The sequence below is a fragment of the Lolium perenne genome, chromosome 5, assembly GCF_019359855.2.
Source record: "Lolium perenne isolate Kyuss_39 chromosome 5, Kyuss_2.0, whole genome shotgun sequence".
Taxonomy (NCBI): domain Eukaryota; kingdom Viridiplantae; phylum Streptophyta; class Magnoliopsida; order Poales; family Poaceae; genus Lolium; species Lolium perenne.
The window spans coordinates 4,991,755-5,008,698 of NC_067248.2; the positions used below are offsets into that span (position 1 = coordinate 4,991,755).

General features: G+C 41.8%; 1 protein-coding gene across 1 annotated transcript; it reads right to left on the reverse strand.

Moving 5' to 3' along the window:
• Positions 1-3,370: 3,370 nt before the first annotated feature.
• LOC127326378 (disease resistance protein PIK6-NP-like) lies at positions 3,371-4,159 on the reverse strand. Its single transcript, XM_051353248.2, has one exon. It carries the CDS (start codon positions 4,157-4,159, stop codon positions 3,371-3,373), a length of 789 nt encoding a protein of 262 aa, XP_051209208.2.
• Positions 4,160-16,944: the final 12,785 nt, after the last annotated feature.

Here is a 16,944-nt window from a genome sequence, read left to right on the forward strand (position 1 = left end):
ACCTTCTCCACCTTTGTATCCTTCAGAAGTAGTCGCTTCAAATGACGCAGTTCGACAATCTCCAAAGGCAGATCTTTGATCCCCGTGCCAGTCAAATTCAGATTCTCCAACTCATGTAGTCCCACGATGATCTCCCGAGGCAGCTCTTTGATCCCTTTACTATCACTCACATCCAAAGTCTTTAATTTCTTAACTCTCCCGATCTCCTTGGGCAGCTCGGTGATCCTTGTGCTCTTCATGCGCAGTGTCTCTAAATTCTCTAGTTCCCCGATCTCCCTAGGCAACTCTTCGAGACAATTGTTGTAACTAACATCTAGAGTCTTCAATCGCTTTAGGCCCCCGATCTCACTGGGTAGTTGTATAACGCTAGTTTGGCTGAAGTCCAAGCTCTTCAAATACTGCAGACTCCCTATTTCTGGTGGGATCTCTGTAATCCTAATCCCGAGCAGGGCGTACAGGTGCCTCAGACGGCGGAGTCTACAGATATCATTCAGATGATGATTCCGAAGGTATGAAAACATACCGAATTGAATATCCAGTATTCGCAGTCGTTCCAACTTCTCCAAGGGAACTCTCTTCTCCAAGGGGACTCTCTCTTCGCCTCCAAAATCAACAAGAGATCGGATATGAGACCAATCCATCCCGGCATCCACCTCGTCTAGTTCACTAGTCCTCGAACCATTGCCGATATATAACCATCGGGTTCGACGGGAACATGGCCATGCAATGTCGGATATGCAAACAAAGAAATTACATTCTCGTGACTTCGCTCTTAGGAAATTTCGCATCATAGGGTGAATCATATATTTTAGGCCTCTAACAAAAGGCAATAGTTCAATATGCAGAATCAATCCCCTGTTTAAAAGCTCGTCAAAGTAATATTTTCCTGTCTCCTCCGTATAAACAAATCCTTGAGTTATCCAACGCTTCACCAAATCATCCCTTTCAAAGTAGTGATTCTTAGGGTATATGCTGCAGTACAATAAGCAAGTCTTCAACATGATATGTGGAAGATTATCATAGCCAAGTTGCAGACTCTCTACCAATGGCTCAAACCCTCTAATATTCTGAATTCCGTTACGGTCAACTTTTGCTGCAACGGTACGAAGCGCATCCCCAGCAGATTCCCTTTGTTCTACCTCCCTTGCCACAGCAGAGAGCATGCAAAGCAATGCTAAGGGCACACCACCACACATGCGCACAACAGGATGGTCATCGTCCAAACCTTTTTCAACCATGTCTGCCTGCATAGCTATAATTGAGGCACAAACATCTTTGTAACTGATAAGGTAATCCCAACTATTAGCATAATCTTTCCATTTAGGATACATTGGGTGGATCAAGGAACCAAAATCATCACGCCACTTGTTGGCTATATCATTCATTCGAGTTGTTGTGGCAATTCTACTGCCCAGGTTATTCTCTGGGAGTGATTTCCTGATGATTTCCCATTCTCCACATTGCCATATATCATCAATAATGACAAGGTATCTGCGAAAGATTGTTAGTTCCATTATTTGGTAGACATCACCAACATCAACTAAGCAATTTTATCTAGACTATATATAAAACCCAAACAATAATGAAAAATGCAAAAAAGAAAACCAAATACTCAATTCAAGCACATGGATTGCTGATTTTCATGTAGCCCCTATCAAACACCAAATCTCTGGTTACATTTTGGTCTTTTAGGTCACTTTTAACTGCCGCCTCCTCGTACTCTTCTTTGCATTATTGATGTCTTTTAGGATCCCACTATTAACCAGTACTTCTGGTGGCCTTGGTTGGACATGGCCAAACCACCGTAGTTTGTATAGGACAAGTTTCTCGTCAATTGTACCACCCCTACTTTCTTTACGTATCGCTTACTCCCTCCGTCTCATAATAAGTGGACTTCCAAGAAAGTTGGAGAGTCAGACCATTTTGAGGTTTGACCGAGTTTACACAAAAATACACCAATATTTATGATATTAAATAGGTATGTGATGAGAAGATAGTTCATGATGAATCTAGTGATACTAATTTGGTCGTATAAATATTGATGATTTTTAAATACGGTCAAATTTAAAAAGTTTCACTCTTCTCCAACTTTTTTGGAAGTATACTTGTTGTGGGATAAAGGGAGTATTTGTTAGATGTGTTGAGTTTTATGGGCCAGTATTCTACTCTATAAAGCATGACAGGTCTAATAGACACCCGGTACCTAGGCGACAGTCACTACGTCGATACCCCCGTCTGGAAAGATATTATCGCTGGGCTTGATGCCTTTCGCTTAGCCTCCAAGGTTGTTGTTGGGAATGGCGCCTCCACTTCTTTCTGGTTCGACCTTTGGCATGGGGTCACCCCCCTACACACTCGCTTCCCCTGCCTGTTTTCCCATTCCTCTAGCCCCTAGGTCAATGTTTCTTTTATCCTCCACCATGGTCTCTCTGTTGCCCTCGGACCGCGTCTTTCGATTGTTGTTGTGGCTGAGCTTCTTGTTCTTACCTCCAAGCTGAGTTCTGTGGAACTAAATGATACCCCAGATTTTAGAGATAGCCGCCTCACTAACAAAAATCTTTCAAACAAATGTTTCTATGCCAACTCTTTCAGGCATCTGCAAACTGATGATCTTGCCACCGGGGTTTGGAGAAGCGCTGCCACTCTCGGTGCTTTGCTGATATCTGGCTCGCGCATAACCATACTTATGAGGAAACCATGGTCAACACCGTCATTGCTTGGACCATGCATTTGGAGAAGGAGGAATGCTCTCGCCTTCAATGGGATTGCGGAAGAGCTCCCCCTAGCCTCCAGACGTTGTATTGAGGATGTTAGACTTTGGGCATATCGTTGTCCCACCCTCTGCTCCTAATTTTAGGTGTAATAGCTATGATCCCCCACCCCCCTGAAACTCCCCCACCTCCTCTGCTTCCCCCCTCTAAAACTGTTGTAACACTTCTTTGTTTGCTCCATTTGGGAGAGGTTAATATATTGTTCAGGCCGACGCAAGCCCGCCGTAGTCCAGGTAAAAAAAAAATCTATGTCCAATTGTGCAAAGGCCTTTTTTAAAAGTTGTGTCTGGTTATAGAACCTAAAATGTGCAACAAAGGAAAATAGTTACTACTGTCGGTGTTGAATGATGAGCCTATAGTTCAGATCTTTATGTGGATTCAAAATTTGAACAAAAGAAGATGGCCCCGAGATATTTTTTTCTGAATTTTCTATAGTTTCACGGCCAGTTTCATAAAAGTTTCAACTTTTTGTTTTGCCATAATCCACAAAGTTTGACAGAATTAATTTTTATATTACATTTTCTTAAATATAAATTCGAAACTCTTACCCTCACAACAATCCACAGTTTTAAAAAATAGAGTTGAAGCTATAAGTTTGCTTACCTTTGGTCCTTGAGGCAATTCGATATGATATGGATGAGATGTTCTACTTCGGTAGCAGCTTGGGAGCCAGCAAATGGTGCTGTACTGTCAGCTCCAACTTGTTCAAGAATACTTGCGAGAACCTCCTTCATGCTACCACCAGGATTGACTGACACAAAAGCCCGGACCTGGAACTTATTTCCAATCGCCTCATACACAAGGCGTGCAAGAGTGGTTTTCCCCATCCCTGCCATTCCAACAATTGATGCCATTTTGAGCTGCAGGCTCGCCTCCTTTCCTACCAGGTGTTGAACGAGCTCATCCCTCGGTTCTTCCATACACACGAGCTCTGCCACATCCTTGCGGACAAAGGGATGAGCTCGAGGTTTGGAGGCGATGGCTTTCTTCCCTGAAAATAAGCTGGGGATGATTCCCGGAGTAGTCTCCTTCTTCCACTGGCAGCGGCACCGCTTCCACACATCATCGGCTCTCTTCTTGAGATCCAGGAAGGGCCTTTCCTTGGTCTTGGGCTGGATGCGACGCTTGGTGATGTGCCTCTGTAGAGTGAGGACGAAGTCGTCGACGGCGTCGTCCATGTCGTCGGCGAGATCCCAGGCTTCCATCCTCAACTCCTTGGATGCCGCATCACGATCCTCCCTCTCCCATATCGCCCAGAGGAGAGAGTGCATGGACTTGAACTTGGAGTGGATGAACTCCACGTCCTTCCGAGTCCGGCGCCCAAGCTTGTACTCACTGTGCACCAACAGAGCGCCCAGCTTGGCTGCGGTCACGGGAGCCTCCTCCATGTCTTGCCGTGCGCCTGGATGTTCTCTCTGTGGGTCGATCGGGCAGCCGACGAGGTGAGCTTTGTCTAGGTGGGTGGACTTCCAAGCGATCACTTCATGATAGCGAGATTAAGTAACCTGAGTATAGCGTTAGATAACATATTTAATTTAATTTATTAATTCCAACTTCGTTGTCTGTCCATGTGCATTTTCCATCCGGTGAATTTTATACAAATGCCAGACTCTCTCACGCTGCAACACGCTAGACAATGACAGGCTCTAATGATAATAAATAAATTAACTAATCCAAATAAGCTCTAATGATAAAATTAACTAATCCACACGTCTTTCCCATCTTCTTGCCTGGATATATGGAGAGGTAGTCCACGTCGTAGGTTGTGTCTAGTTGGGTGTGAGACTTCCAAATGATAACTCCCCGTAATTATCTTCGGTTGTTTGGTTTCTCGATGCCATCTTTAGTTCAATGCCAAACTTTTTTGATAAAAGGATCTTTATATTACTTAAAATATTTAAGCATTACATATGGCCTCTGCATAACTAAGATATACACAGTCGCACAAACATCCAACGTTCAGTAATACAAAAGATAAAATTTAAAAGGTGCACTACACTTGATCAACTCAAAATCAGTATGAGTGTGTAGGGTGGTGAAGATCCAATCTGCAGATTACGCTTCCACCCATGTTGAGAGAAAAATCTCTCGCCGTGTCCTCCAAACATTTAGACACCCTAGGTGTGCCATTACCCAATACTTATATTTGTGTGCAATAAAAAATGCATACTCGGGGAGAACGTGCAATGTGGACGGAAATCTGAGGACAGCTAGCATTGACCTTGAGCAATTAATACTCCCTTCATTCCATAATACATTAAGTTGTAGGTGCAGAATTTTGATCTTGGTACACGTTATATGTATGCGGAAGAAATCAGTGTAAACATAATATGTCTGAGGACCATTTTGTGAGTAGTACATTATATTTTAGGTCCAAACTTTTGTTCCACAATACATTATATTCTACTCCCTCCGTTAGGGATTATAACCTCCAAGGGCCAATTCGCTAGTACCAATAAACTTCATAACTTACCTCATTAATTGGTGCATGCACCAATAGTTTCACATACATGACAGAATCACAGAAGAGAGGCAAAAGTGAGAACATGCATTAGGGGAGAGAGGACAATAATAAGAGAGGCCTTATAATGTCTAACAATTTAAAAAGCTCATTGGCATTTTAATCCCTAACACAGAGAGTACACAATTAGCCTTCACGGTAACCAGCAACAACAGAAAAAACAAGCTAGTCTCTTTTTTCTATGGAAAAGTCTTCTATTCAGCTGGTTGTAGCATCAGCCGCCTCCTACCTCCTAGTCCCTGCCAAGGAGAAAAACGCCACCGCTCCTCCCCTGAAATGCCATCGTATTATTTTTTGCTGCAAAATATGTGGTGAATGTTCAACATCAATATTTTAATTATCAGCAACTCCATTTTTTTTCCTCCACGTTGAAAGTGCATCGAGCCCCATGTCTGATTTTGGTAATTAATGACAATCCCTATGGACTAATATTTGCATTGAGTTATATTTGTAGGAGTTGTCCATAAGCAATGCTTGAACCATATGTTGGCTTCAAGGTTGCAATAAGAAGAAATTGACGAAGATCAAGTGACAAGTATGTCTTGAAGAAGAAGATTAAGTGAGCTCTCATGAGTATCTTCAAGACATCAACATAATGAAGAAAGAAAAAATGAGGTGCAAGTTCAAGATGAGCCAACTCGAAGATATCATATGCTTGAAGCTTGCCATCCATATGGTGATCATGGATATGTGAAGATGCGTCGAAGAAGAAGCTCTCCCATAGTAAATTATGGGGGAGCAATCCGCAAGAGTTCATCAAGCAAGCACAATCAACAAAGGAGTTCCAACTTGTTGTGGTCAAGATCTTCATGATCGAGCTCAAGTGGAATGCGCAAGATTAATGTTTGCTCTAGGTTTTCTTTCTTACCGGTCTCGTGGTTTAGTTGGGAGACCGGTTTATAGGATAGTGGTTGTACTATATATCAAGAGGGCTCTCGACTGAGTGATCATATTGGAGATCAAACCTTTGCATACTTACATCATTTTTCTTGGTTCTTATTTGGATCTTATCCATGTATTGATTTAGAGGTTGTGGTTATTTCCATGGCAAGATCATGGTCATCGAAAACGGATTTGGCATGAATTACTTATTGCGTTTTCGATATTGGAGTATTTCTCGGTTTCTCATATTGAGAGGTTTCACTTGTGTTTCTTGGTTTCTCGTATTGCGTTTTTTTGGGGTAACTCTTGTTTTCCTCTTTTCAACAAAATTGGTTTCGTCTTGATCGGATTTCCCAAACTCTAGATATTGAGGTTTGAAGTTTGCCTTCTATTTGGTTTAAAAGTAAAATTAGGGGAAGTGGCACCATGTTTGCAGGTCGGCACTACCGCCCTTGCTGGGCAGCACTTCCACTCTGCCCAGGCCGGCACTACCGGTTTCCTTGCACAACACTGCCAGGCCGCCTCCCGCGGCAGTACCAGGCCAGCCGCGCGCACGCCCGCCCACTCGATCGCCTGGCCGCGCGCATGCACCCGCCCACTCGCGCGCGCCCGCATGCGCGAAAAGGCCAAACCATCGAGTGGGCGGGGGCGCAGGCAGCCAACGCGGTGAGGCAATCTCCGTACAACAGCCGGTACTACCGGCCCATGCCAGATTTAACAGCCCAACGGGCAGAAATTTGGTAGCCCCTACTTAAGTCTTTTTTCCTCTCTCTCTCTTACCACTTCTTCTTCCCCAACTTGCTCTCCACCATTGTTGACATTTGAGAGCTCTCTTCCTCTAATCTCTCCACGATTCTTGCTCATATTTGAGGAATAGAGAGATGAGACCTAGATCTACAATACTACCAATAAAATTTCCCTATTTGTGAGGGATCCCTAGATCTAGTTCTTGAAAGATAAATTTGGTGTTCCTCATCCTATTTGTTCTTCCTCTCTTGTTCCCCAAATAGCTTTTGTAGCTTTGTTGGAATTTGAGAGAGAATGACTTGAGCATCTTGTTGGTGTTCTTGCCATTACATTTGGTGCATCGGTTTGAGTTGTCCACGGTGATTCGTCGAAGTGAAAGTGAGAAGGTTGTTACTCTTGGGTTCTTAGAACCCTAGACGGCTTAGTGGTCTTAGTGGTGTTCTTGGGTCCTCCAATTAAGTTATGGAGATTCCTCAAGATTTGTGAGGCCTTTGTGGCGAATTTCTTGGGAGCCTCCAATTAAGTTGATTGTGGAGATTGCCCAAGCATTGTGCGGATTCAATGACCACCCTCAAGGTTTCATAGTGGATCGAGGACTTCCCTTTTGGTGGGAAGGCTCGGGGAGAATACGGTGAGGCCTTCGTGGCGTTCGGAGTACTTTGGCCTCCACATCGCTCCAACAGAGAGTAGCACTTGCAAGAGTGTGAACTTCGGGATATATCATCGTCTCCGCGTCACCTCGGTTCTTCCTATACTGGAGCTCTTTATTTATGCACTTTACTTTGTGATAGCCTTCGTGATTGAAGTTATATATATCTTGTTATAACATAGTTGCCTGTCTTGATTAGCATAAGTTGCTGGTGCACATAGGTGAACCCTAGTTATATAGGTTTTATGCATAAAAAATTAAACGCTAGTTTTAGTCCGCATTTGTTAAGCCATAATCGTAAAAGTTTTAAACTGCCTATCCTCCCCCCTCTAGGCGCCATCCGTGTTATTTCACACATTCTCCACCTGCACGCTGATCTTCTATTGCTCATCATCTGAAACATCAAAAAGATCAAAAGCATCAGAAACATATATAGATGAACAATCATGATACATAATAATCTCATTAAAATCAACATTCCTGCTCATCAAGATCCTTTTAGTTTCGGGATTACATAACTCAAATGCCTTAACTCTTGAAGGATAACTGTCGTTGCCTACTCGACAATACCCCGGAGGAGGTATCCTCACGGAAGGGGGAAGAAGATGGGGCCAAAGGACGGAGAGCCATCGGGATAGGAGTACGCGATTTACCCAGCTTCGGAACACGCTTCACAGAGGCAGGGCCTACTGCTACTTGTCTGGAAGTATGTGGGCGCTTTCACGTTGCTACAATGAGTTGTGGTTGCGCCTCTAGGGCTCCCAGGATCCGGCTTATATAGGCGCACGGATATAGGGTTTCTACGGAGAGTGCTACCCGAAATACAAGTTGCCTAACTACGGAATATTACATTGCCGTGCACGTCAAGGATCCACCTATACCTAACTTGTCGTATTGGATCCGGCTTCCTTCATGGGCCTTGCCGGATCCGACTCCTGGCACAGGTCGAGCTGGATCCAGCTCCTTGTTCCTGGGCTGGACATCTTCCATCTTCAATCAACAGCAACTGGGCCGCCCGGTGGGCCGTATGCCACCAACACCGTCTGTGGGCCACCCGAGTTTGCCGGATCTGGACATTGTCGTTGGCATACCCATGAAGTATACCCACAACAATAACCAAGGAACACACACTTAAATTCACTAGGCTCTAACTTTCCATTATCAACATGTGCATAAGCAGTGCAATCAAAATCTCAACTATGAATAATCAGGCAGGTGAACCAGACCATACCTCAATAGTATTTTTTTATCAAGCGCAGTGGAAGGTGACCTGTTTATCAAGTAACAGGTGATACGTCTCAAACGTATCTATAATTTCTTATGTTCCATGCTAGTTTTATGACAATACTCACATGTTTTATATACACTTTATATCATTTTGATGCATTTTCTGGCACTAACCTATTAACAAGATGCCGAAGCGCCAGTTCCTGTTTTCTGCTGTTTTTGGTTTCAGAAATCCTACACAGGAAATATTCTCGGAATTGGACGAAACAAAAGCCCACGGTCTTATTTTCCACGGAGCCTTCCAGAAGTCCGAAGAGGAGACGAAGAGGGGCGACGAGGCGGCCACACCCTAGGGGGGCGCGGCCCCACCCCTGGCCACGTCGCCCTATGGGGTGGGCCCCTCGAGCGTCCCCCGACTCTGCCCCTTCGCCTATATATTCTCTCCATCGCGAAAACCCTAGTACCGAGAGCCACGATACGAGAAAACATATTGTGACGCCGTCGCCGCCAATCCCATCTCGGGGGATTCAGGAGATCGCCTCCGGCACCCTGCCGGAGAGGGGAATCATCACCGGAGGGCTCTACACCACCATGCCCACCTCCGGACTGATGCGTGAGTAGTTCATCCTTGGGCTATGGGTCCATAGCAGTAGCTAGATGGTTGTCTTCTCCTCCTGTGCTATCATGTTTAGATCTTGTGAGCTGCCTATCATGATCAAGATCATCTTATTGTAATGCTACATGTTGTGTTTGTTGGGATCCGATGAATATGGAATACTATGTCAAGTTGATTATCGATCTATCATATATGTGTTGTTTATGATCTTGCATGCTCTCCGTTGCTAGTAGAGGCTCTGGCCAAGTTGATACTTGTAACTCCAAGAGGGGGTATTTATGCTAGATAGTGGGTTCATGCCTCCATTGAATGCAGGGCGTGTGACAGAAAGTTCTAAGGTTGTGGATGTGCTGTTGCCACTAGGGATAAAACATCAATGCTTTGTCTAAGGATATTTGTATTGTTTACATTATGCACAGTACTTAATGCAATTGTCTGTTGTTTGCAACTCAATACTGGAAGGGGTGCGGATGCTAACCCGAAGGTGGACTTTTTAGGCATAGATGCATGCTGGATAGCGGTCTATGTTCTTTGTCGTAATGCCCTAAGTAAATCTCATATTAGTCATCATGATATGTATGTGCATTGTTATGCCCTCTCTATTTGTCAATTGCCCAACTGTAATTTGTTCACCCAACATGCTATTTATCTTATTGGAGAGATACCACTAGTGAACTGTGGACCCCGGTCCATTCTTTTACATCTGAAATACAACCTACTGCAATCATTGTTCTCTGTTATTCTTTGCAAGCAAACATCATTCTTCACACCATACGTTTAATCCTTTGTTTACAGCAAGCCGGTGAGATTGACAACCTCACTGTTAAGTTGGGGCAAAGTATCTTGATTGTGTTGTGCAGGTTCCACGTTGGCGCCGGAATCCCTGGTGTTGCGCCGCACTACACTCCTTCACCAACAACCTTCACGTGGCCTTCATCTTCTACTGGTTCGATAACCTTGGTTTCTTACTGAGGAAAAACTTGCTGCTGTACGCATCACACCTTCCTCTTGGGGTTCCCAACGGACGTGTGCTTTACCGTCACAAGCAACTCTTTTTCTGGCGCCGTTGCCGGGGAATCTGAAGAAAAGTTACACCAAAGAGATTGCCAACTCCCGCGGCAACTGCCAACTCTTTTTCTGGCGCCGTTGCCGGGGAGATCAAGACACGCTGCAAGGGGAGTCTCTCACATCCAATCTCTTTACTTTGTTTATTGTCTTGCTTTACTTTATTTTATTTTCTGTCTTGTTTGCTTTCTTTATATCAAAAACACAAAAAAATTAGTTACTTGCATTTACTTTATTTAATTCAGTTTGCTTTACTTATTTTTATTACTGTTAAAATGAATACTCCTGGGAACACTAAGTTGTGTGATTTCACTAGCACCAAAAATAATGATTTTATATGCACTCCTATTGCTCCACCTGCTACTACAGCAGTTTTATGAAATTAAACCTGCTTTACTAAATCTTGTTATGAGAGAGCAATTTTCTGGTGTTAGTACTGATGATGCTGCTGCCCATCTTAATAATTTTGTTGAACCTTGTGAAATACAAAAGTATAAGGATGTAGATGGGGATATTATAAAACTAAAATTGTTTCCTTTCTCCTTAAGAGGAAGAGCTAAAGATTGGTTGCTATCTTTGCCTAAGAATAGTATTGATTTATGGACTAAATGTAAAGATGCTTTCATTGGTAGATATTATCCTCCTGCTAAAATTATATCTTTGAGAAGTAGCATTATGAATTTTAAGCAATTGGATAATGAACATGTTGCCCAAGCATGGGAAAGAATGAAATCTTTGGTAAAGAATTGCCCTACCCATGGACTGACTACTTGGATGATCATCCAAACCTTTTATGCAGGATTGAATTTTTCTTCAAGGAACCTATTGGATTCAGCTGCTGGAGGTACTTTTATGTCCATCACTTTGGGTGCCGCAACAAAACTTCTTGATGATATGATGATCAACTACTCTGAATGGCACACTGAAAGGACTCCACAAGGTAAGAAGGTAAATTCTGTTGAAGAAACCTCCTCCTTGAGTGATAAGATTGATGTTATTATGTCTATGCTTGTTAATGGTAGATCTAATGTTGATCCTAATAATGTTCCTTTAGCTTCATTGGTTGCTCAAGAAGAGCATGTTGATGTGAACTTCATTAAAAGTAATAATTTCAACAACAATGCTTATAGGAATAATTTTGGTAACAACTATAGGCCATATCCTTCTAATAATGGTAGTAGTTATGGTAATTCTTATGGTAATTCTTACAACAATAATAGGAGTGTACCCTCTGGTCTTGAAGTCATGCTTAAAGAATTTATTAGTACACAAACTGCTTTTAACAAATCTGTTGAGGAAAAGCTTGGTAAAATTGATGTTCTTACTTCTAAGGTTGATAGTCTTGCTGCTGATGTTGATCTTTTAAAACTGAAATTTATGCCTAATGAAACTAAAGATATTAAGTCATTTGCTACAGCAAACGCTATACAAGTTCGAATTAATGACAATATTAGAATGATGGCTGAATTGCATGCTAGGTGGGAAAGAGAAGAAAAACTTGTTGAAGAGAATAATGTAGCTAAAGTTTGGACTATTACTACCACTAGTAATGTTGATGCTTCACATGTTGCTAAACCTCCTACTATCAATGGTAAAATAATTGGTGTTGGCAATGTTTCTACTTCTAATACAAAGCATGCAAAATTGCCTGAAATTGCTGAAACTGTTTGTGATAAAAGTGCTGAAATTTTTCAGAGTATTGGGGACAATGATCCCATTGCTTTAGATCATAATGGTTTTGATTTTGATAATTGTCATATCTCTGAAGTTATTAAGTTCTTGCAAAAACTTGCTAGAAGTCCTAATGCTAGTGCTATAAACTTGGCCTTTACAAAACATATTACAAATGCTCTCATTAAAGCTGGAGAAGAGAAATTAAAACATGAAACTTCTATTCCTAGGAAGTTAGAAGATGGTTGGGAGCCCATCATTAAAATGAAGGTCAATGATTTTGATTGTAATGCTTTATGTGATCTTGGTGCAAGTATTTCTGTTATGCCTAAGAAACTTTATGATATGCTTGACTTGCCACCATTGAAATATTGTTATTTGGATGTTAATCTTGCTGATAATTCTATAAAGAAACCTTTGGGGAGGATTGATAATGTTCACATTACGGTTAACAATAACCTTGTCCCCGTTGATTTTGTTGTCTTGGATATTGAATGCAATGCATCTTGTCCTATAATTTTGGGAAGACCCTTTCTTCGAACTGTTGGTGCTATTATTGATATGAAAGAAGGAAATATTAAATATCAATTCCCTCTTAAGAAAGGTATGGAACACTTCCCTAGAAAGAGAATGAAGTTGCCTTTTGATTCTATTATTAGAACAAATTATGATGTTGATGCTTCTTCTCTTGATGTTACTTGATTTACACTTTCTGCGCCTAGCTGAAAGGCGTTAAAGAAAAGCGCTTATGGGAGACAACCCATTATTTTACTTCTGCAATTTTTGTTTTATATTTGAGTCAAGGTGCTTGTTACTACTGTAGAAATACCTTTGTATCTTTACTTTATTGCATTGTTGTGCCAAGTAAAGTCTTTGATAGAGAGTTGATACTAGATTTGGATTTCTGCGCAGAAACAGATTTTTAGCTGTCACGAATTTGAGCTGTTCTCTCTGTAGGAGAATCTAAAAATTCTGTAAAAATTCATGAGTAATCCACAGATATGTACGCAACTTTCATTCAATTTGAGCTTCTTTATCTGAGCATGTTAAGTGCCTCGAAAAAATTCGTCTTTACGGACTGTTCTGTTTTGACAGATTCTGCCTTTTATTTCACATTGCCTCTTTTACTGTGTTGAGTGGATTTCTTTGCTCCATTGACTTTCAGTAGCCTTGGGTAATGTCCAGAAGTGTTGGGAATGATTGTGTTCTCTCTGAACATGTGAATTTTTGATTATGCACTAACCCTCTAATGAGATTGTTTTGAGTTTGGTGTGGAGGAAGTTTTCAAGGATCAAGAGAGGAGGATGATATAATACGATCAAGAAGAGTGAAAAGTCTAAGCTTGGGGATGCCCCCGTGGTTCATCCCTGCATATTTCAAGAAGACTCAAGCATCTAAGCTTGGGGATGCCCAAGGCATCCCCTTCTTCATCGACAACTTATCAGGTCACCTCTAGTGAAACTATATTTTTATTCCGTCACATCTTATGTGCTTTACTTGGAGCGTCTGTACGCTTTTATTTTTGTTTTTGTTTGAATAAATTCGGATCCTAGCATTCCTTGTGTGGGAAAAAGACACGCTCCGCTGTTTCATATGAACACTGGTGTTCTTAGCTTTACTTTTAATGTTCATGACGAAGGTTGAAAACCGCTTCGTTTATTGCTATTTGGTTGGAAACAGAAAATGCTTCATGTCGTAATTGGTATATTATCTTGAATAATTTGATACTTGGCAATTGTTTTGAGCTCTCAAATAGATCATGTTTAAGCTCTTGCATCATGTAGTTTGAACCTATTAGTGGAGAATTACTGTAGAGCTTGTTGAAATTTGGTTTGCATGATTGGTCTCTCTAATGTCTAGATATTTTCTGGTAAAGGTGTTTGAACAACAAGGAAGACAGTGTAGAGTCTTATAATGCTTGCAATATGTTCTTATGTAAGTTTTGCTGTACCGGTTCATACTTGTGTTTGCTTCAAACAACCTTGCTAGCCCAAGCCTTGTACTGAGAGGGAATGCTTCTCGTGCATCCAAAACCTTGAGCCAAAACTTATGCCATTTGTGTCCACCATAACTACCTACTATGTGGTATTTCTCTGCCATTCCAAGTAAATTGCTTGCGTGCTACCTTTAAAAATTTCATTCCTTGTCTTTGCAATATATAGCTCATGGGAAAGTAGCTTAAAAACTATTGTGGTAAAGAATATGTCGCTTATGTATCTTATTTCTTATAAGTTGCTTGTTGAGCGGTAACCATGTTTCTGGGGACGCCATCAACTGTTCTTTTGTTGAATATCATGTGAGTTGCTATGCATGTTCGTCTTGTCTGAAGTAAGGGTGATTTACCATGAGTTGAATGGTTTGAGTATGCATATTGCTAGAGAAGAACATTGGGCCGCTAACCAAAGCCATGTATCATGGTGGAAGTTTCAGCTTGGACACTAATCCTCAATCTCTTATGAGAATATTATCTGTTGTTGAATGCTTAAGCATTAAAGAGGAGTCCATTATCTGTTTTCTATGTTGTCCCGGTATGGATGTCCTCAAGTTGAGATTTATCAAAAACGAGAAATCAAATGCGATCTATCTCCTTGGACCTTTATACAGGTGATATAGAGGTACCCATTTGTGACACTTGGTTGAAACATATGTAATGCAATGATAATCCATGGAAATCCGAGCTAATTAGGACAAGGTGCGAGCACTATTGGTATTCGATGCATGAGGCTTGCAACTTATAGGATGTTTTATGCATAACACATATGAATTATTACTACCGTTGACAAAATTGTTTCCATGTTTTCAAAATAAAAGCTCTAGCACATGAGTAATCCCTGCTTCCCTCTGCGAAGGGCCTTTCTTTTACTTTATGTTGAGTCAGTTTACCTACTTCTTTCCATCTTAGAAACAAACACTTGTGTCAACTGTGTGCATTGATTCCTACATACTTGCTTATTTGCACTCATCATATTACTTTGTGTTGACAATTATCCATGAGATATACGTGTTAAAGTTGAAAGCAACTTCTGAAACTTATATCTTCCTTTGTGTTGTTTCAAAACCTTCTATTAAGAATTTATTGCTTTATGAGTTAACTCTTATGCAAGACTTATTGATGCTTGTCTTGAAAGTACTATTCATAAAAAGTCTTTGCTATATGATTCAGTTGTTTAGTCATTATCTTTACCATTGCTTTGAATCACTTCATTCATCTCATATGCTTTACAATAGAATTGATCAAGATTATGATAGTAGCATGTCACTTCAGAAATTATCCTTGTTATCGTTTACCTACTCGAGGGCGAGTAGGAACTAAGCTTGGGGATGCTTGATACGTCTCAAACGTATCTATAATTTCTTATGTTCCATGCTAGTTTTACGACAATACTCACATGTTTTATATACACTTTATATCATTTTGATGCATTTTCCGGCACTAACCTATTAACAAGATGCCGAAGCGCCAGTTCCTATTTTCTGCTGTTTTTGGTTTCAGAAATCCTACACAGGAAATATTCTCGGAATTGGACGAAACAAAAGCCCACGGTCTTATTTTCCACGGAGCCTTCCAGAAGTCCGAAGAGGAGACGAAGAGGGGCGACGAGGCGGCCACACCCTAGGGGGGCGCGGCCCCACCCCTGGCCGCGCCGCCCTATGGGGTGGGCCCCTCGAGCGTCCCCCGACTCTGCCCCTTCGCCTATATATTCTCTCCGTCGCGAAAACCCTAGTACCGAGAGCCACGATACGAGAAAACATACTGTGATGCCGTCGCCGCCAATCCCATCTCGGGGGATTCAGGAGATCGCCTCCGGCACCCTGCCGGAGAGGGGAATCATCACCGGAGGGCTCTACACCACCATGCCCGCCTCCGGACTGATGTGTGAGTAGTTCATCCTTGGACTATGGGTCCATAGCAGTAGCTAGATGGTTGTCTTCTCCTCTTGTGCTATCATGTTTAGATCTTGTGAGCTGCCTATCATGATCAAGATCATCTTATTGTAATGCTACATGTTGTGTTTGTTGGGATCCGATGAATATGGAATACTATGTCAAGTTGATTATCGATCTATCATATATGTGTTGTTTATGATCTTGCATGCTCTCCGTTGCTAGTAGAGGCTCTGGCCAAGTTGATACTTGTAACTCCAAGAGGGGGTATTTATGCTAGATAGTGGGTTCATGCCTCCATTGAATGCAGGACGATGTGAGAAAGTTCTAAGGTTGTGGATGTGCTGTTGCCACTAGGGATAAAACATCAATGCTTTGTCTAAGGATATTTGTATTGTTTACATTACGCACAGTACTTAATGCAATTGTCTGTTGTTTGCAACTCAATACTGGAAGGGGTGCGGATGCTAACCCGAAGGTGGACTTTTTAGGCATAGATGCATGCTGGATAGCGGTCTATGTTCTTTGTCGTAATGCCCTAAGTAAATCTCATATTAGTCATCATGATATGTATGTGCATTGTTATGCCCTCTCTATTTGTCAATTGCCCAACTGTAATTTGTTCACCCAACATGCTATTTATCTTATTGGAGAGACACCACTAGTGAACTGTGGACCCCGGTCCATTCTTTTACATCTGAAATACAACCTACTGCAATCATTGTTCTCTGTTGTTCTTTGCAAGCAAACATCATTCTCCACACCATACGTTTAATCCTTTGTTTACAGCAAGCCGGTGAGATTGACAACCTCACTGTTAAGTTGGGGCAAAGTATCTTGATTGTGTTGTGCAGGTTCTACGTTGGCGCCGGAATCCCTGGTGTTGCGCCGCACTACACTCCTTCACCAA

What these genes read in the sequence shown, in the direction of transcription:
- LOC127326378 (XM_051353248.2), bottom strand. Translation starts at nt 4,159, where the DNA reads ATGGAGGAGGCTCCCGTGACCGCAGCCAAGCTGGGCGCTCTGTTGGTG.